This window comes from Lepidochelys olivacea (genome assembly GCF_965140295.1).
Source record: "Lepidochelys olivacea isolate rLepOli2 genome assembly, chromosome: 11".
Lineage (NCBI taxonomy): Eukaryota > Metazoa > Chordata > Testudines > Cheloniidae > Lepidochelys > Lepidochelys olivacea.
Window position 1 is genome coordinate 14,190,513 of NC_140421.1, and position 20,604 is coordinate 14,211,116.

At 44.7% G+C, this 20,604-nt stretch overlaps 1 protein-coding gene across 1 annotated transcript in view; it reads right to left on the reverse strand.

Moving 5' to 3' along the window:
• Positions 1-535: 535 nt before the first annotated feature.
• MARCO (macrophage receptor with collagenous structure) overlaps positions 536-20,604 on the reverse strand; it is a 65,530-nt gene continuing 45,461 nt past the window's right edge. Inside the window, exons 4-19 of the mRNA XM_084643142.1 lie at positions 19,372-19,602; positions 18,404-18,439; positions 15,552-15,623; positions 15,424-15,456; positions 14,669-14,743; positions 14,540-14,584; positions 13,291-13,335; positions 12,838-12,936; positions 11,733-11,822; positions 11,552-11,590; positions 9,155-9,226; positions 9,004-9,057; positions 8,094-8,201; positions 4,668-4,703; positions 3,391-3,573; positions 536-1,299 (exon numbers count right to left, since the gene is read on the reverse strand). Of these exons, the coding sequence (XP_084499268.1) occupies positions 1,169-1,299; positions 3,391-3,573; positions 4,668-4,703; positions 8,094-8,201; positions 9,004-9,057; positions 9,155-9,226; positions 11,552-11,590; positions 11,733-11,822; positions 12,838-12,936; positions 13,291-13,335; positions 14,540-14,584; positions 14,669-14,743; positions 15,424-15,456; positions 15,552-15,623; positions 18,404-18,439; positions 19,372-19,602 (1,349 nt within the window). The 3' untranslated portion in view covers positions 536-1,168. The remainder of the gene's footprint in view (positions 1,300-3,390; positions 3,574-4,667; positions 4,704-8,093; positions 8,202-9,003; positions 9,058-9,154; positions 9,227-11,551; positions 11,591-11,732; positions 11,823-12,837; positions 12,937-13,290; positions 13,336-14,539; positions 14,585-14,668; positions 14,744-15,423; positions 15,457-15,551; positions 15,624-18,403; positions 18,440-19,371; positions 19,603-20,604) is intronic.

The following is a 20,604-nucleotide window of genomic DNA, read 5'->3' on the forward strand; positions in this document are numbered from 1 at the left end:
CATAAGCTGCCTAACCATGTAGTGTGAACCAGTCCTAAAACTTTGTGGCATGGCTCAGACACATTTCACTTTGTGTGTGACACTGTATTATTACATAGAAGAAAATTCCACAGTCATCTAAGGGAAACAAATGTAGCCAGGGTTGCATAATAATATCAAAGCACAGGAAAAGGGTTTTGGTAAACTTATTTCTTATTTTAAAGTAACATTCCTGTAAGCAAGATATACTGTACACAGCTCTGTATGTGCTACTGTTCATCCACCACTTTACAATATGGAAATGTATGGTGCAGGGGTGTGTTGTGGATCCTTAAAAAGAGAGAAAATGCTCAGTACAAATAAAAATCAATGCATCAGACATGGTTGTGTATAACAGACAGTAAAGGGTGGAAGCCATTATGTATCTACATATAGGACAGTTAACTCTGCAAGCTTTACACTTAATCATCAGTGACTTCCTGACAGAATATTACTGTTGCTAATGCATGCTCCTGCTTTATATTTGTATATATTTCTATATTTCCATAGAGCCTTATGTCTGAGGATCTAAAAGGACTTTTGAATATGAACCAATCTTCATAATACTCCTGAGAGGTAAGTATCATTACCTCTGTTAATAGATTGGGAGGCTGTGAAACTGAGAAACAGAGAGGTTAAGGCCCAGATCCTCAAAGGTATTCATGTGCCTAACTCCTCACCTTTAAGGATCTGGGCCTTAGTGACTTGGCCACGGTCATGAAGGAGGGCCAGGGAAGAGCTAGGAAGAGTGCAGGGCATAGGTCTCCTACTCCTATGCTTTAACTTCCATTATCCTTCCACCCTGTGCAGTATACATGATTGCTGGATACCAGACCGGCCAGGTTACCCAAAGATTTACGAGTATTTGAGTGAGTTGGGTATTTCATTCCTTTTCTGTCTCTAATTGTTTTGTGGCAACTGGATTTCCTGGTTTACTTTTGGCCTTACTGGTTATTAAAGATTTAAGGAACAATTACTTGCCTCATTGATGCATATTTTTAAAATAGCTAAAGAAACCAACAGTTTTACAAACACCGAAACAAAGAAGCAAGTCCCAGCCATGGACAACAGCAGCGCAGTCTGTTGGAACTTGTGGAATTAAGACATCTTATGCCAGACAGCAGTGTATCATGCCCATTTCGACACCATCTTAGGCACATTCCACACCAGCATCTTCATTGTGGCTGCAGTTGTGGTCCCCCCACTTGTTTTTTTCACAGTTCAAAATGGAGGATTCCATTCCATTGCACTCCACGTCATCAAGCCAAATCTGACCAGAACCTTTTTTGGGGGTGAGTGGTTAAAAAAAATAAATAAAAAGCAAAATAAGTCACTGTAGAGCATGGGAAACAGACATATACAGTCACCCAAAGAAATCTGTAATGTGAATCACAAAGACGACATTCTTTAGGTTTCACACTTCCCTTAGGGCTAGACTTAGCCTCGAGGCACAGCTCTGTGTCGGGAGCGGGTACCTGTGTCACCCCAGGAGGAGGCCTGGGAAGGAACTGTGACAGTTACATTTCCCCTCCCTGCTTTGCCACGGCTCCCAAGAGAAAGTAACGGATTGCAGCCTTTTACTGGGGGCAGCTGACTTCCCCTCTAACAGCAGCTTGGCATTGCAGGCTGGCGCACTGGAGGGTGGAGTCAAAGCTCCACCTATTCCCAGCCCTCCCTCCACCCATCTACAGGTGAATGGGAACAGTGGGCCTGCAAAGGCTGCTCTTCCCAGTGCTCAGTGACCTGCAGTGCAGCTAACTCAGATGGAAGGAAAGGGCTCTTTGTACAGGTTATGTCCATTGTGGCTCACAGCGCGGAGTGAGGAAGAAGCCTTCCCTGGTGCACCTTTACCACCATGTGTGTCCTGGTAAGAGCAGGTCACAATTCTGTCTTTTGTTACCAGTGAAAAATAGAACAAGGTCCCCCGGCAAACTCCCCCCAGGGGAATACATAATGAACTCCTGGATCAAAACACAGGAGGGGAAGGAGCTGGCTGGATTGCAATCGAAGTTGTCATCTGACATGTTGGAGGTGGTCTCTCAGCTTGAATCTCATGCACTTTGCTTCACATATTGCCCATGGTCACTTCCAAATGGAAAGGGTAACACTTACTTAAGAGGCCTTTGGGTACCCTGCTGCAGAGAATTACACTTGCCACTAATATAGGGCATAACTAAGACAGTGCACAGATTTAGGTTAGACGGTTTCATCCAAATGATCACTACCCTCTGGGTCTGCAAAACTGGGCTGGAAATTTTGCAAGAGCAGACTTTCTAGTACTATTGTGGCACTTCTGCTTCCAGCTTTGGCTAGAAGAAGGAAGTGCAGGGGCACATGGAATTGAGAGATCAGAGAGGAAACACCATTGAGTGAACTTTTGTGAACTTTGGAAAAGTTGAGTGAGTTCAGGTTGTGGGTAAAACTTGAGGGTGGGTAGAGGATAGAAGGGTTTTCATTTTAATTATAATGATTCACCTCAGTGATAATCTCAATCGCTAATCCCAGCAATCCTATTTAACACAGAAATCTCTAAAAACCTTGCTTCTGTTGATTATCCCTATATCTGAATGGCTTGTGCCCAGTTGTCCCATAACACTTCCACACAACTGTTCTGTAAGTTCTTGATTGCTGGGTGATTATTCTATAGGTTATGATACTGCCCCTCTTTACTTTAGCAGAACACCCATTTGCTTCAGTATGAGTTTTGTCTTGGTAAGAGTGGCAGGGTCCGGACAAGAGGGGATGTGTGGGGGTGGAGGCAGGGTCACCCTGAGATTTGTGCTTGGCTTGTACTGAGCATGCTCACACAGACTGTAACTGCTGAAGCCGGCTGCCCTGACTCGGCCCCCCCCTCTTCCCCATCGGCAGGCATGGGTTGCCTCTGGTCTGGACCATCATAATTTCTCTTTCGGAGGCCAGTGGGGTGGGTGGGTATTTTGACAATCGGGAAATAGAAATAGCAGGTGGGAGGGAGATAAAAGGGACGAATGGAAATTCTAGAGTTATCCTCTGAGGAAGCATGTCTGCAAAGTTCATGCAGCTCACATGTGAATGCAAGTATCTCAGTATTCACCATCAAGAAACTATATATTTTGTACAACCTTAGACTGTGATCCTGCACTTGGAAAGAATTTTAGGACTTCCCGTGCAACAAGAGCAGCACCAAAAAAGTGTGGCACCCTGGACTGAAAAAATTCCAGCTCTGTATCTGAATGCCTGGCTGAAAGTGGCTTGGGTGCCAGGAGGCCATGAATACTGCCCCTGTAAAGGCTGAATCTTACACCAAACACCAGCCACACTATATAAAATCACAGATCACAATTTGGGATCCGGAATGTAGTTGGTGATTTGGGTGATTAGTTATTAACTTACCTGGGGGTGCCGTCATGGTGCGAACTGCGCGTCTATATCCCAGCATTTTGCAGACCACGGTTCCATCTCTGTCATCCCATCCATCATCACATATTGTTCCCCACTTCTCTTGGTACCTAATTTCGACACGGCCCTCCCTAGCTGTCCCATTGAGCCTTATATTGGGGTGGGAGTAGCGTTCCCCTGATGGATTAGAAGGTTATGAAATAATTGCACCAATTACACACACAGAAAATAAGACGTTTGCATAAGAAAAATGACACAGAAGAATAAGGCGCTAAACCCAATAACACAAACCAACGGCCACACCTAAATGAACATGGCTACATGGGAAACAAGGTTGCTGTTGTAGCAAAAATCAGATCAGTTCAGGACCCTGTGATAGATATGATGAACACAGGTCTAGCTTGAGACTCTTGAATCAATTTTAGACCTGTTATTCGTACAGGTTATATGTATTATTGTGGGCTCGGGATTGTATTCTACTCCAATGGGGAGGGTTACTGCAGCTCCTCCAGGAACTAAAAACAGTGGGGTGTGATTACTGCCGTCCCTGGGACCAGCAAACAGTTCCAGACAAGTACCAGTCTCTGTGGTGGTTTGCATATACTGGTTCAGAGTGTGTTCAAGAGACCTAGGAGACTGGGGTATAAAGAGACAGGCTTTCATTTTAAGGCAACAAATGGGCATGACCCTTTTGTCCAAAATGGGTGCGGCGTATCAAACCCCATGGAAGGACTGGAACATGCAGGGTCTCCATAGATGTCACGGGGGAACACTGGTAAGCTTAATTATGTGTTTAGACCTTTTATTGTTTTATACATTGTTTCTGTAAGGCTCCGAGAGAGCTGTTGGTTACTCATAACCACTGGCGCATGCTATTCATAGCCCTTGGAGAGAAAACAAAGCACAGAAGCTGGACATTAGTCAGGCTTGCTGGGATAAGCAAGGGCAGTGCAGGGAGGTGGGTTACAACCAAACAACCCTGCTCCGCAGGAAGAGTGATGCAGGTCCCTGCCCAGAGATTGATGATGGTGAAAGGCCTCCTTGAACAGACCCTGGGAGGGCTCAGAGGTGCAATTAATTCAGAAGCATGACGGCCCTGATCCTGCAGGCTCTTAAACACTTGCTTCACTTTATGCACGTGGGAGGTTCTGTTGACATCATTGGGACTATGCAAATAGTCAAAGTTAAGCATGTGTCCTGGATATATACTGGGTCCTATATTGTGCTGGTGTTACAGGGCAAGCTATGGAGACGAGATAAATGTCTAGTACCTGGTTCAGCCCTGTCACCTTTGCTCCCTGGCAGTCCTGTTCCAAATTAAAAAAAACAATCGTTAGACACGCTTTCAAGGTAAAGTATAATGATTACCATTATGTCTTAAGCTGGTGTTGATCGGAGATGAATGCAAATGTTCAAACAAAACTCCAGCCCCCTCACACTTTTAGAATTTGAAATATACTCCTGGAATTAAACTCCTGATATGGTTAAGCCCCTGGGACAGCTTTGGAACTCATGATAGCAGCATGTTAAAAGCAGCAGGAGTATTATGCACTGCAGAGTATTTGCAATGCACAACACTGGTGAAAAGGTCCCGTGATGGTGTATATACGTCAGTGTGCAGAATCCTGCTATATTAAGTGGACAGTATTTTACTGGTGCTGCCATGCATATAATATGTATTTTAAATGTTATAAAAACAGCTACAGAGTATACATTTTAAAAACCTTGTTTTTTAAAAATACATTTAAAAACAACCTCCAGCTGCTTATGTTCTTTGCAAAATATAAAAGTCCCTTTCTCTATTTTATGGTCAAATGGCCTACAGCAATTAATTTGACCAGCTCTTTGCTATCAGGCGCTGTCTCTCACTGTGTGTTTGCACAGAACCTCGCACAATGGGGTCGCAATCTCAGTTCACATCACCAGGCGCTACCATATTACAATTAAAAAAAACCAATAACAATAAACGTTCATAATAATTATTTGCACTTCTACAGTGCCTTCCATCCAAAGATTGCAAAATGCTTTAAGGATCTCAGTGTCTTAATTAAAAAAACCCTACACGAATAAAGGTTTATTACCTTCCTTTTATAGATGGGGAAACTGAGGCAAAGAGCAGGAAAGGTCCAGATCCTCAAAGGTGTTTAGGCACCTAATTCCCATTGAAAGGTGGGACTTAGGCACCTAAATACCTTTGAGGATTTGGGTCTAAGTGATTTTTATCCAAAGTCAAACAAGAAGTCAGTGGCAGCCTCAAGAATAGGAGCGGGGTCTTTTGACACCACAATGCCACTTGGGCCCTCTTAAAGGATAGTTTAGTTGGAATGCACAAAGGGATCCCAAATGTACTGAAAAAAAAGCTTCCCACATCCTTTTTCTTTTGCTAAAAGCACTAAATATACAACTCTTTCTTTTAAAAAAGTATAACTATATAAATAGACATACACAACCTATTTTGTAATCTGGTAGGTGTGTTTTCTGCATCATTAACCAGAGTTAGATGCAGGAGAAATCTAAAACTACCAGGCTGCATATCGGCATCTGAGTCGGGTGTGGCCTAAAGCAGATTTCAAATACATGTCAGGAGTGAATTCAGAAATCAATTCTTAACGTACGAGCCAGTCTCCCTGTTCTGATTGGGGCCAAATCAAGTTGAGCTCAGTGGGAGTTTTGCATGTGTAAGGCTGGTTGGATGGGGGCCACGTTATATCTAAAAGAAAAGGAGTACTAGTGGCACCTTAGAGACTAACCAATTTATTTGAGCATAAGCTTTCATGAGCTACAGCTCACTTCATCGGATTGTAGCTCACGAAAGCTCATGCTCAAATAAATTGGTTAGTCTCTAAGGTGCCACAAGTACTCCTTTTCTTTTTGCAAATACAGACTAACATGGCTGCTACTGTGAAACCTGACTTTATAGCTAGTTCATCAGCAAAGATGCAGCCTCCGTCTAGGAGTGGTAGTGGGCAGGGACTGGTTAGTGTCACAGTGAAGTGGAGTGATGTCTCACTATAGGGCTATCTGCTCATGTTGATGTTCTGTGTTGTTACTTCTGGGCCAGGTAAGATGCTGTCTCAGCCACTTTGGGGCAACTGGGGACCTCGGAGCTTCACCCAAGGAGGAAAATATATTTCAGTCCTGTGCAAAGCGAGAGTTATTGATAAAAAAAACCACTAATAGCTGCACTGGTGCTGGAGCCACCAGAATAAATAAGGGCTGGACTGTGCCTTTACAGCTTGCCCGGTGTAAGGTAAGAGTGTAGCTGGACTACCCCAGAACCAGCCCAGGGAGGAATTGTGACTCTCCTCCTCAGGCTTCCCCTTTGCTCCTTGGCTTGTGGGTGTAATTTACTTCACAGGGCGCAGGGCAGTCCCCTGTTTGGGCCAGCCGCAATATTACAACAAAAAAACTTCAAAAACAGACTCCAACAAGAGACTGCAGAATTGGAATTAATTTGCAAACTGGACACCATTCAATTAGGCTTGAATAAAGACTGGGAGTGGATGGGTCATTACACAAAGTAAAACTATTTCCCCATGTTTATTTCCCCACCCCACCCCCGCACTGTTCCTCTCACCTTCTTGTCAACTGTTGGAAATGGGCCATCCTGATTATCACTATAAAAGGTTTTTTTCTCCTGCAGCTAATAGCTCACCTTAATTGATCACTTTCGTTATAGTGGGTATGGCAACACCCATGTTTTCATGTTCCCATGTTTTCATGTGTGTATATATCTATCTTCCTACTGTATTTTCCACTGCATGCATCTGATGAAGTGGGTTTTAGCCCACGAAAGCTTATGCTCAAATAAATTTGTTAGTCTTTAAGGTGCCACAAGGCCTCCTCGTTCTTTTTGCTGATACAGACTAACATGGCTGCCGCTCTGAAACCTGCCTTAATGTAGTGTCCGAAAGAAATAGCTCAGCTCAGATGCAAGCAGTGAATGAAATTTTCCTTGTAATGGCTGCACTGAAATGCACTTGTTCAAGAGGCAAATTCATGAAACAAGACGACGTAGATGAGTGACATTAAAAGAAAACGTGTTTGTGTCCAATACAGAGTCACACAGGAATTGCTCAAGAACTGGGCATTTTTGCCAAAATACTACCACTGCAATGCTGGCATAATTGTTGGTCCTCCAAGTTAGGGGTGCCTATGGGCTGGTCTCATAATGACACCTAACTTTACTGATCAGTTTTTAAATGTTTTTTCCAGTCAGTCAATCTTTCCCTTTCCTTATTACAATTGCTTCCCTTTATTTTCACTCCTCATTGCATGCAGATAAATAGATATTGTTGAATTATTAATTTCTAAAAACTTACAGAGGAGACTTGCACGGTGTCTCTGCCGAAATAATACAAGGGAACAAAAATTAAGTGTAATGAACTGCACTGGCAACTGGGGGGACATAAAGGTGGCCGGGACCAGAGTATCTGGCCCCATGACTTTAAAATCCTTTGTATAATTTTTACCAAAGTTTCCAGAAAGATGATACTATAGGATGAGATGTAGCACCCAAAATGTCAGGAAGATTGGTTTCTGTGTGTGGGAACTTGGTAGTGGGGTTGAAAATCAGGTTTATAAATGGAAAGCTAGCAGCAACCTTAACCATGGAACAACTACTGCAATTCCACAATACACACACACAATGCAAAACATACCAACTACTCAACATAAACCTTGATAGATAGTCTTACCTCTAGGTCCCATGTCTCCTTTGGCTCCTTTCATTCCTGGTTCACCTTTTGGACCTGGAGAGCCAAAATTCCACCTACTTCCCTTTTCACCAGGTAGGCCTCTAACCCCTAGGTGGAAAATATCAGAGAGCTGATGCCTTTGGCAATTTCTGAAGAAAAGAGCATGACAAGTATTACATGCAATCACCTTCAGAAGTCAGTGAAACATTCCATGGAAAGTACCCTATTGTGTAATCATCCCTTTGCATAATTTAATACAGCAAGTGCTTTACCCGAATCTCCCTGTTCTCCCTTTGGTCCTGGCATGCCATCAAAGATCATCAAAACCAAAATAAATAAGTAAAATAGATATTATCACACTTTTAAGCTCCCTCAAGCTTACATTTATAGTCTACTTTTCAATTCATGCAGATGGGAAGGCACGTTTGTTCTCCAGCTAATGGTTAATGAAGTGGATAAGGCACATACAATATATAAAAATAAGAACTTACTCACCTAGGAAGATTGGGTTTTCAGATCCAAGAGCTTAGAGGATAAGTGGATCTTTCATGATAACATACCTAAATTGACCCTATGTGCCAGATACACTGCTGGGGTAAGTCACAGTAGCTCTGTTAATGTCAGCGGAAGGAGATTTGGAGTGGGTTATCTTAACCTGCTGCACTTTATGTTCTTAAGTTATATCAACAGGTGCCTATAAGGACCCTGGGCACAGCTACAGAAATAAGTATCCTGCCATGGCAGCTTGGCAGATCTCCATGCCCACTACTGTAGGTCCACACTGCATGAGTCTGTCACGCATGGGATTGAGCATCCTGCCTCCTGGCTTGAGCTGTGTGTTCATTCCAGTGCATCCCCCTATTTGAATAACTTGTGTTGCTGATGCTGGACGTGTCTTGTTTTCCTTTACCTGCTTCTCCTCTCTGTCCCTTTTCACCTTTAGGTCCCCTCTCTCCTGGGATTCCTGATGTTTAAAAAAAGGGGGAAAAAAAGGGTACATGGGTAACAAATACTTAGCAGGGTATTATTTTACTAACTTAAAAATGCTGGTAGCTACGTACCCTTCTCCCCTCTCTGACCAGGCATGCCATTTAAACCAGGAAGTCCCGGGGCACCAACTTCTCCATTCAGGCCTTAAAGATGAACAACAACAACAAAAGTGAAGTACAAAGAACTATAAAGGAACCAAAGTAACATAACATTTCTCCAGGGGCTGATCCTCTACTGTCCCACACCTTGTGTAGTCATCTATTCCTGTGCAGAGTGAGAGCAAAGTGGATGTAAACCGCGTCCATGTTGGAATTCTCCACTCACTTTCACTAGTGGTATAATTTTATAACCAATTTTGCACTGTGTAAATGAGCATACAAAGTGAAAGGCAGTGGAGAATCAGGTCCACATAGCATTTCAATCTGAAGGATCCCAAAGCACTTCCCAAAATTTAGGTCAAATTCTGCCCTGGGATGCATACAAATGGTTTATATTGACTTCAAAGGGAGTGATGTGTATAGAGCCAAAAGGAGAATATGGCCCTGTACATACAGAATATGGCCCTGTAAACAACACACACACACACACAAATTAGGGCTCTATGGAAATTTAATAGGATTCTATATAAATTGCTCTAAAAATCTATAGATGTTAACAGAAAAGAAGAAATTTTCTATAGATTTTCTAAGTCATCCCATAGAATTTTAGAGAAGGGATATAATTCTGTAGGATAGTTCACAAAGCCCAGAGAAAGGATAGCAGCTTCTACTAGGACTTTTCCATAAGGGGTGAAGAACACTCCATCCATATGCACCTGCAGGGGAAATGTTCATAGACAGAAAGCAATTACCCGTGTTGCAATTTTTCCAGGGTACTATGGGACAGATTCACCTTTCATTTACACTGGGCTAAATCAGGAGCAACTCCATGGAATTACTCTAGTGTGAAACTGATGCTCAGAGGATACTCAGTACCAATATCTTCATATCTAAATGACATGATGAGTCAGGCCGTGAAGCAGGGGAGACACCATATGAATTTAGAATTAGACAAAAGGGTCCTGATTCATCACTGCATTATTCCAGTTTGACACTGGTGTTGCCTCAGTAGAGTGAAACTGGTGTGAAAATGGAGTAATACAATGGTGAACCAGGCCTTAGAGGATTAGAAAGGGACTTACTGGGTGAAATTCTGGGACTGGTGTAACAGACTGACAATTTCCTGCAATATCGTAAATGAACTTCATTGAATGAAGTTAAAACTTATTGAATTAGTTTTAAAATCTTTGACATTCCTTGTGTTAAACATGCAATGGTGCATGTGTTACTGTGTAATTGTATGTATTTTCATACAGCTGGGGGTGATTACACAAATTCACTCAGGTTGTAAAGAACCCCACCACCCCCGGAGAGACACGTGTATACTTGTTCAACCTAGATTCTCCAGGGACTGACAGACAAAGGAAGGATTTTTGAATAAATAGCCTGCTTTTAAACTGGTGTAGGGCCTTTTTCCTGATCCACCAAATGGACTGGACCCCTAATCCACAGCAGGCCCCAATCTTTCGGGTAGGGTTGAAAGGACTGGCCCTGCAGAATCCATGTTAGGGTTGGGGTTAATTCTGTTAAACTTATTAGCATGTGCGTAGGTTCTTTTATTGTTTTAACATGTTTTCTCTGCAATGTGTTACCCCTTAAGAATAAAGTGGACGTGCATAGGAAGTGCTGCATGGTAACTTATAACTATCGACCATCATTCTATCATCAGTCTCTCAAGAAAAAGCAAGCACGTGTTCTTGGCCAACCAGTCTGTGATGGGAAATACACCGTGAAGGCAAGCAAGTGTGCAGCCTGGAAATACCCGAGTCAGAAGGGAGAAAGATGCAGGTCTCCGCCCAGAAAGGCAATGACTGCGGAACTGAAGCCAGAGAGCGGATGCCTTTGCTGAACCACCGAGGGGAGACAGAGGTGCAGTTGCCCTGGACTGTGATTGCCTATGATATGCAGGAGGGCAGACAAAATGGTCGTACTGGGCTCTCCTGACTTTAAAAATCTATGAAAAATATAGAACAAAAGATCCTACTTCTCCTTTCACTTACACCCATTTACAGCAGTTTTACACCAGTGTAACTCGACTGAGTTCAGTGGAATTACTCTTTGAGTCCAGTGGTGTACGTGAGACAACAGGCCTTGAATCTGTAGCTTGCTGCGGGATTGGAGGGAGGGCAGATATTGTGTTTATAATATTCTTCCTTGGTAATTGAGACAAATGGACATTTCTCAGTTACAATCACAGTGGGTTTGATTTTCTTTTAAATTAGACTTTCAGGGCCAATCCACTGTGGCTGTTAACTGACTTCAATTAAATCAGAGCCGATTTACACTAGCTGCCCCTTTTTAATGAAATGTACCTTTAAGGGAGATCAGTGTCATACCAATACGAGAAACTTTTCTTTTTGCCTGGCTTACCTGCCTCTCCTTTCTGTCCTGGAAGCCCTGGTGCACCCGCTGTACATACAATACAATATTGGTGTTAGCGTTAGTGATATTTGTACAAATTATTAAAAATGGCATCTCCCCTCGCCTCCACCAACCCCCAGCCAGATTTGGCTTTTTGCCTTATTAACTTACCCATTTAAATCTGACTGACCTGCATCTCCCTTGTTTCCAGGAGCACCAATTGGTCCTCTGGGGCCCATCTCTCCCTTCTCACCCACTTCACCTTTACTTCCTGGAAGACCTATTTAACAATACAATGAATGTGTATAAATCAAAGGGTTGGAGTCAAATCTGTGTCTCTCTCCCATTGGCTCTAACAGCACCAGCATCTGGCCCTGGGTTTGCATTTCTAGATCTCTGACATTTGCAGTTGGTAATCAAGATACTTATGACAGAACGCAATAAAATATTTCAGAAGGGATTGCAATTCCCTCCTTCCCTTTTCAGTTCCAGGATTTTCCTAAGATTCCTAGAATTTTTTAAGATCCGTTTTGCCATTCATGAGCCAGACCCTCAGCTGGTGCAAATCAGTGGAATTCTGTTAAATAAATGGAACCTCACTGATGTACACCAGCAGAGCAGTAATGTTACATTTCCAAATGTTCTGTGTATAATCATCATTCTCCGCTCATATGGACCACTTCCACAACATGTTTCCACTTTCCATCCTGTTTTCGGCTCATTCTCCCTGTCCACATCTCAGATGTGGCTGATGAATACCAATGTAATGCAAGTTACACAGGCGAGAGACACTGCATAATTCTTCTGTTTAACTTACACAAAACTCTAGTTTATATGGGATATAAACCACTCAGAGGCAGGCTTTACTATCATTCTAACCAACCAAACCTGCACATGATTGTGCATTTAAATGGTATTGTATTCGTTTATACCGTATAAATCCTTCTATAAACACCACTGCTATAATCAGGGATGTGCTGATAATTAAGTACCTGCTTCTTTCATTACACGTACATATCCCAAAAGAGAATATAAAAGCTCATTGCTCTGAGTCAGCATTTCTGGAGAACCACCCTTCTTGATGCACTGGCATAGCAAGAAACAAATAAGGCAAATAACCTCATTCATCCAATCCCTTTATAGACTGGTAACCCTATGGTCAGAGATGTCTGAATCTTTGTGGAAACAACTCATGGAGTAACAATACATTTTACACTGTAAACGGAAAAGACTTAACTAGGAAGGCATGTGAAATTGTTAAAATTGCATAGGTAAAAATAAGCAAATTGCCTTACCTGTAGGTCCCCTATCTCCTTTCATTCCTGGTTCACCTTTTGGACCAGCGAGGCCACTGTCCCCTTTACTACCATCTTCACCCGATGGTCCTCTTAAGCCTGGATGAAAAATACCAAACTTCTGATGCTTTGTTGCTTTGAACATCCCATGAAAGACCCATCACGCACACACTACAAAATGCAATACCAATATAAGAGTCAAATTTTGCTCTCGTTGTAGATCCAGAGTGACTCCGAAGATGGCAGTGCAGCTATTTTGAAATAGGTATCTGTCACTGAGGGCCAAATTTGGGTCTATCTGTATAAATTCAGTACTGTCCGCTGGATTCTATTCTCATCCACTGGTTTTACTTTGGTTTATTTCTGCTAACTTCAATGGAGTTATTCCTGATTTACACAGGTATGAATGAGAGCAAAATCCATAGTAGCAACGCAATGAAGGAAATGCATTACCTTGGACTCCTTGGTCTCCTTTTGTCCCCTTTGGTCCTTCTATTCCTGAAATTCCAATACATATATATTAATAATAACGATTAATGGACATGAAAGGTAGATATTTTTGAGCCTATGCAATCCACAGGTATTGGGCCAGATTCTCAGCGGATGTAAATGGACAGTCACTCCACTGACATAAATGGAGCTTTGCTGATTTACACAAGCTGTGAAACTGGTCCAACTGTCTATGAGCCAATTCCTGCTGTCCTTGCTCAAAGACTGATGTCAGTGGGAATTTTTCCCTGAAAAGGCTCTGAAATGTATAGGTAGTGAACTGCAGGATTTGGCTTGAAGTTGTATTTCATTGTTGTAAGTCATGCTGCACAGCAAGGACGACACGGATGCTTGATGTTTAAAATGCTTGCTTAGCATAAACATAGACAAGCACCATGGATGGATGAGATAAGGGGAGCAGCAGAGCTGACTTGCTGCCTGACTGGCTGTGGGGGCCCTTACCTAGTGAGACTGGTGTGATTCCAGGGCAGAAAGCTTGCGGTCCCCAAGCTGGGGGTAGCAGTCTCCCTGCATGTCAGGAAAATCTGATGTGCGTGAACATTCTGCTCCCCAGCTAGGAGCCTTGGGGAGAAGGGAGGGATGAGGGAGAACCTGGTCAATCCATGGTTTGACATGGTCCTAAATGGAGAATGAAGGCATTGGCTAGGGGACTATAACTGTTGTGAATGCATAGCACAGCCTGAGGGATAATTCCTTCCCCAGCATGTACCATAGTCCAGCCATTTGGGCTGTGCAATAGCTCCAGGATTTAGTCCTAATGAAAGGCCACATTCCAATCTCATTTACACAAATGAAAAATTGGGAATAAATGCATACGCGTTAGTAGAGTTACTCCCAATTTATCCTCTTGTAAATGAGACCAGAAACTGGCCAGAAGACTGGGTCTCCAGGAACAAGACACACAGGACAACTGGATTGTATGTTGATTACAACATACACATTTTAGTGTGAATCTTATAGAGCAGTGGCTGATCAAATTATGTTGTATCAGTGTGGCTCTATCAGTAGGAATGTCATCTTTGACACAGAAAGTTAAGTTACCCTCCAGTTACTACTTATGACCCATAAAAAACCCATATAAATCACTCTGATTGTTGCTGCGTGTTCTGGTTTTACTGAACTTTGGGTATTCAGTTCTTTGCTTAGCTCTTCATTTACTTGTTAGGAGGTGCTGCTACTAATACTTCCTTACCTGCTTCTCCCTTGGCACCTGGAGCTCCTACTCTTCCGGGTATCCCTAAAAATATCAAAGGAAATATGTGGATTGAGCATTATGTACGATAACATTTGTGCAGGGCTGTAAAGGTAAGTAACTCAGTACCTGGAGTTCCATCCTTTCCAGATGAACCTTTCTCCCCTTTCTGAGCACCTCCAGCACCCTCTTCTCCAGGATTACCTTGAAATTGAATTGACAAAAAAAATTAACATCAATTCTTTTGTGAAGACTGAAACCACAGCTCCCAAACAAGTAAACTAACTACAAGACACACACAAAACCTGCAGCTACGGAAGCTCATCACACCTATCTACTTGTTTTCTACAAGTGAATGGGGTGAAAGTCAGAGACTATCACAGGGGTTATAAAGGACATTCCTCAACAATGAGTGGGATGTGTTCAGAGGCAGATTACAGTTCTGTGGGGCCCTGGGCCAGAGCAAGTGGCTCATTCTCCCCCTGTACTCCTGCCAGGGAGCAGGGTTGGGTCCTGGGGGCTTCCTCCACTCCCTGGCAGGAGTGCTGAGTGGGTGGTACAGGTTGGGTGCGAGGGGGTGCCCATTTTTCCTGTTGCCCCAATTGGCCAGGGCCCCGGGGCATGGGCCCCATTGGCCCAGTGGCTAATCTGCCACTGGATGCGTTCACATCTCTCCGAGTCTGCAGTTGGAAGCATGTGCTTAAAAAACATTTCAGGTTTAAATACAGTGGCCAAAATGCTCACATCCAAAGTGCTTAACACGGGGTATCTCAATCCATATTTAGGCACCAAAATCAAAGTGCCAATGGGAAGTCTGAGAATCAGGGCGTTTTTATTTCTATTTGTTCTTATGATGCAAGGGAGGGTTCATTTCCATGGCTTACCCTTCTCTCCTTTCTCCCCAGGAAATCCAATACCTAAAATACAAATACATCCACTTTTGTTCTCCTCTGCTTGTCTACATTGTTAAATATGTCCCCACCCCTCTCTGAGTTTTATGTTATTTGCTTACCCTTTGACCCTGGTTCTCCTTTGCTTCCAGCTGGTCCTCGTAGACCCATGTCTCCCTTCTCACCTTTTCCTCCTAGAAGATGGATTTGATGGCATAATGAACAAGTGTAAACTAAGGGCTATGGCTCACGGAATTGAATAATAAAATGTCCATTGGTTGTAATGGGACCAGGATTTGACCATAACTAGGACCAGATCCTCAGATGAGTGTTAGATGACATAGCTCCATTGAGTGCAATTGAATGATGCTAATTTACACCCAATGAGAATCTGGCCTTGTGTATATTTCAGCATGTAACCAACATCCTTTGGGTGATAGAGTAAAAAACAGGAGTAAGCACTTGAAAACTTGAAATCCTTTTCACCTTGACTTCCTTTCTCCCCCTTGGCACCAGAATTGAACAGAATAAAGCCTTCATTTTAGGCAGGCTGAGATAACGTGGCTAAGAAAAAAGACTGAAATTGTATGCACTAGTTCGGGGGTCGGCAACCTTTCAGAAGTGGTGTGCCGAGTCTTCATTTATTCACTTTAATTTACGGTTTTGAGTGCCAGACATATATTTTTATGTTTTTTAGAAGGTCTCTCTCTATAAGTCTATATATTATATAACTAAAATATTGTCGTATGTAAAGTAAACAAGATTTTCAAAATGTTTAAGAAGCTTCATTTAAAATTAAATTAAAATGCTGATCTTACGCCGCCGGCCCGCTCAGCCCACTGCCAGCCTGGGGTTCCATTCACCTAGGCCGGCAGCAGGCTGAGCAGGGCCTGCGGCTGGGACCCCTGGCAAGGAGCCAGCAGCCAGAATCCCAGACTAGCAGTGGGCTGAGCAGCTCAGCCCGCTGCCACTCAGCCCGCTGCCGGTCTGGGGTTCCGTCCGCTGGCTCCTGCCAGCCAGGGTCCCGGCTGCCGGCCCCTCTCAGCCCGCTGCTGGTCTGGGATCCTGGCCCTGCCCACATACAGTGGGTACCTACCTTCTCCCTGGTTCTAGCCCATTCTCTTCCTCTCTCTCTGCATTGAGCTGAGGATGGGAGTGCACTGAGCACAGGGCTGGGGGGGAAGGAGCAGGCTGGGGGTTAGGGTGCAGAGTCTGTCCAGGAGATAGAATGAGAGAGGGGGCTCAGGGTTGGGGCAGGAGATTTGGGTGTGGAGTGCTTACCCGGGCAGCTCCCATTTGGTGCAAGGTGTGCAGGTGGGAATGGGGCGGGGGGTAAAGGGGCTCCCGTTTGGTGCTCTGGGTGGGGGTGGAAATGTGGGGGGTGCAAGAGTCAGGGCATGAGGTGTGGGGGGTGCAGGAGTCAGGGCAGGGGGCTGTAGGTGTGTGAGGTGGGTGCAGGTGTCAGGGCATGAGGTGTGGGGGGCTGGGCATGTGTGGGGGGTGCTGGAGTCAGGGCTGGGGCCATGGGGTCATGCAGGGGTCAGGGCAGAGGGCTGGGGATGTGGGCTAGGGTCGTGGGGATGGTCCCAGCCCCCTGCCCAGAGCGGCTCACGGCAGGGGGCTGGAGAGGGTATGCCCTGATTCCACCTCCTTCCCCAAGGCCCCATCCCCACCTCTTCTCCACCTCCTCCCCGGAGCAGCGAGCGCGCTGCGGCTCCGCTTCTCCCCCTCCCTCACAGGGGCCATCAGCTGATTGGCGGCTGGGAGGGAGAGGAGGAGGGGCAGGAACCCAGCATGCTGGGGGAAAAGGCAGGGGAGGGGACCAAGCTTCTTCACCCTGCCCCCGTGGGGGGGCGGAGAAGAGCGGACTGGGGCAGGTAGGATTTTTAATGGCACTCTGCTGCCTGCCGGGGTCCCAGCCTGGGTTCGGCAGCGGGCTGAGTGGGGCCGGCGGCTGGGACCCGGCAGGCAGCAGCGTGCCATTAAAAATCGGCTCGCGGGCCGTCTTTGGCACACGTGCCATAGGTTGCCGACCCCTGCACTAGTTGGACACCAGTTTGAAGTATAAGTCTTGGAGAGATTGAGGAACAGAAAGTCAATGTCAGAAAAGGGAAGCTGGGTGTCTCTTAAAATGGCTTGTGAATCCAACTAGGAGAAGTAACCTTCACATCTGGGGAGTTTTAGGGCTTGATCCTGAGCATGTGCAATCCCCCCCCACCCCATCAAGTCAATGGGCCCAATCCAACTCCCACTGAAGTCAGTGGATGTATTTCCGTGGTTTTCAATGGGAAATGCACGAGGACCTTATGCAGCTATTCTATTGCAAGAACAAGTGCCACAATTTGGGGTGCAATCCTATGAAAGGCTGAGGCCCCTAGTGCCATGTGGGAGCCGCTCAGCACTTTGTAGGATCACACCTTAATCATGTAGGAAAACTGACATATTGTATTACTCGTTGTGGACTAGATTGAGCCTGTAGGCTCAACCCTGAGTAAAAGGTGCTGTGAAACTTCTCTGCAGTTGTGGCTCCCACCCGTTTCCCATCAGTTCCTCCCTTGGTCCCATCCAGATTCAAGGGGGGAAGTAAGTTACTGATAAAGCTCTTGATAAAATACAATTTACTTCTCCCCAGCTACCCTGGCTAGTAAGCAGCAGCGGAGAGGGGAGACTGAGTTGTGATTCTACTAGCGCCCTGCTTCTCCCCACCCACTTACCCAGAGAACAGGGACTACACCCTGCATCAAAGCCAGACTCCCAGCAGGCCATGCAAGGGGGTGTGGGAGGAGCTTGACTTCAATGGGACCACTCACGTGCGTAAAATTATGCAGGGTAGAATTACGTCTTTGCAGGAGTGGGGCCCAAATGACTTATTGAATAGGGTTCCAAAATCTAACTTCCGATTCTGTACAGAACAGGGGAAGGGAGGGGGAATGAAAGCGAGGGGAAGCTGTTCATTGCTCAAATATTTACTTACCTGGAGGACCAGGTTCTCCTTTGATTCCAAGTTGCCCTGAAATGGATATTTGATGTGCATTTTTAAACAGTCAGCACTCAATCGTTGATTGAACAGTATGTTAACAAATTTAGCTCTGAGTTGAAAATGTCACCCTCCCTGCAGGAAGACTAGAAGTCCTAGAGAGGCTCAAAAAAAAAGTCTGAGCAACATTGTGTGGGAGTCCTGGGTGGGGGGACTGGGTACAGGGAGCCCACGCCCATTCCAGCCCAGGAAATAAACTCTAGCTGCAATAAAGTGGGACCCCGAAGGGATATGCCAGCCTGGGCTCCATACTGCCACCCTATGCACAATCTTATCCAATTCTTCGGGCCAGATCCTCAGCTGGTACAGATCATCATAACTCCATTCATTTTCTGTGGCAGCCACTGTTTACTACTCTGTGTTTATACAATGGGGCCCTGTTCCTGGTTGCTCCTTAAGTATTTATTATATTTTCATAGCAGTGGCTATCTCTCACATCGTGCTTTTCCTTGGTAGATTTCAAAGCACTGCACTTTGCAATCTTTAACATATTTATCTTCACCACACCCCTGGGAGGCAGGGTGGGACTGTCACCCCCATTTTACACATGGGGAACTGAGGCACACAGGGGCTAAGTGACTTGCCCAAGATCATGCAGAAAGCCTGTGGCAGAGCACTGAACTGAATCCAGGTCTCTCCAGTCCTAAGGCTAGTGCCCTAACCACCGGACCATCCATAATAATATGTCAAGTTAATGGAGCTACACCATTTAGATGAGCTGAGGATCTGGCCACCACCCTTCAATCTTAGAGAAGAAAGCTGGAGTTTCCCATAGGGACCACTGAATTGTGCATTTTCTGTTTAAAGAAGGCTTTGACTCTTGTACTCCTTGTACAGCACCATCAGGCTTTCAGATTATGTACAAAATATGACAGTCAAAAAGATAAGGTGAAGCAGAGAGATACCTGCAGCCAGTGTGATATTGTTCATCCTCATCAGTAAATTGTGGTTGCTGACCCTAATGGTGTTGATTTCCTCTTCTAAGCTTTCAATCAATGTTTCTTCACCTCTAGTGTTCTTTCTATAAAAGTTGATTTCTGGAAGAGTTTCATTGTAGAAGGGGCTGACTAGTTCCTCTGGTATATATGAGTTGTCTTCTCTTTGGATTTTGCGTATTTCCTCCTGCATGTTAAACACTGGGAAAATGGAAGGCATCATGGAATAAATATTCTCAAGCTCCTTCTATCATCCTGGGAAATTCCTGCTCTATAGGGCAATTTCTATTGACTGGCCCTGAGTTCCTGTAAAACAGACACTTCTTTCCTGCATGACAGGTAGAATGTTACCTGAAACCGGGGCATTCGTACTGGGCACAGCTCAGCCATGCCTCCGCTGCTAATCTGGCTACACTGCTATTTATACTCACGCTAGCTCAATGAGAGTACATTAAGCAGGGGAATACACCCCTAATTTATAGTGTAGACATAGCCATTGGCTCTCATCTACTTATGCAGGCATTTTTAGTATGCCGTTCGTTATTGTATCCAGGTGCCACATATGCCTGGCTATGTGGCCAGATATGACAGCAACATATCTAATATGCATCTGGGGAAAAAAAACAGTTTCTAATAGAGGGAGCCTTAATTCTTAGAGTGCTCAGGATCATGTACTTGTCCTCCAAAAGTTTCTCTGAGGAACTGAAGGAAAGTGTACTTATCCTCCTCTGCTCTTCATGGCACTCATCTCTCATACCCCTGAAACACTGAAATCAGCTTCCTGGCATGAGAAGAGAGCGTGCACAAAACTCTCCTCACCCTTTCTGTGTGTATGCTTTCAGAACCAGCCCTGAGTGACAGATGGGCATAACAACCATTTATAGGAGTGATATTGATTGCTCTTGGATCTTAGCTGGATAATGCTTAAATACTCTACCAGGATGTCTATTTATAATGCACTGAGCATCACAGTATCTTAACTGGCTGAGCGAAGGGGGACTCTTCCAGGCAGAAAGAAAAGATATGAGAATGGTGGGAAGGAGGGGGAAGTGAAGAATGGGGGACACACAAAGCACTCTGGAATGTGAGACAATGGTATGGAGGAGGGACGCATGAGGGACTCAAAGAGCCCCCTGGCAGAGGGAATGGGGGGCACACGGAGCCCTTGCCATGGTGGGGAAGGGGAGAATGAAGAGGAGAATG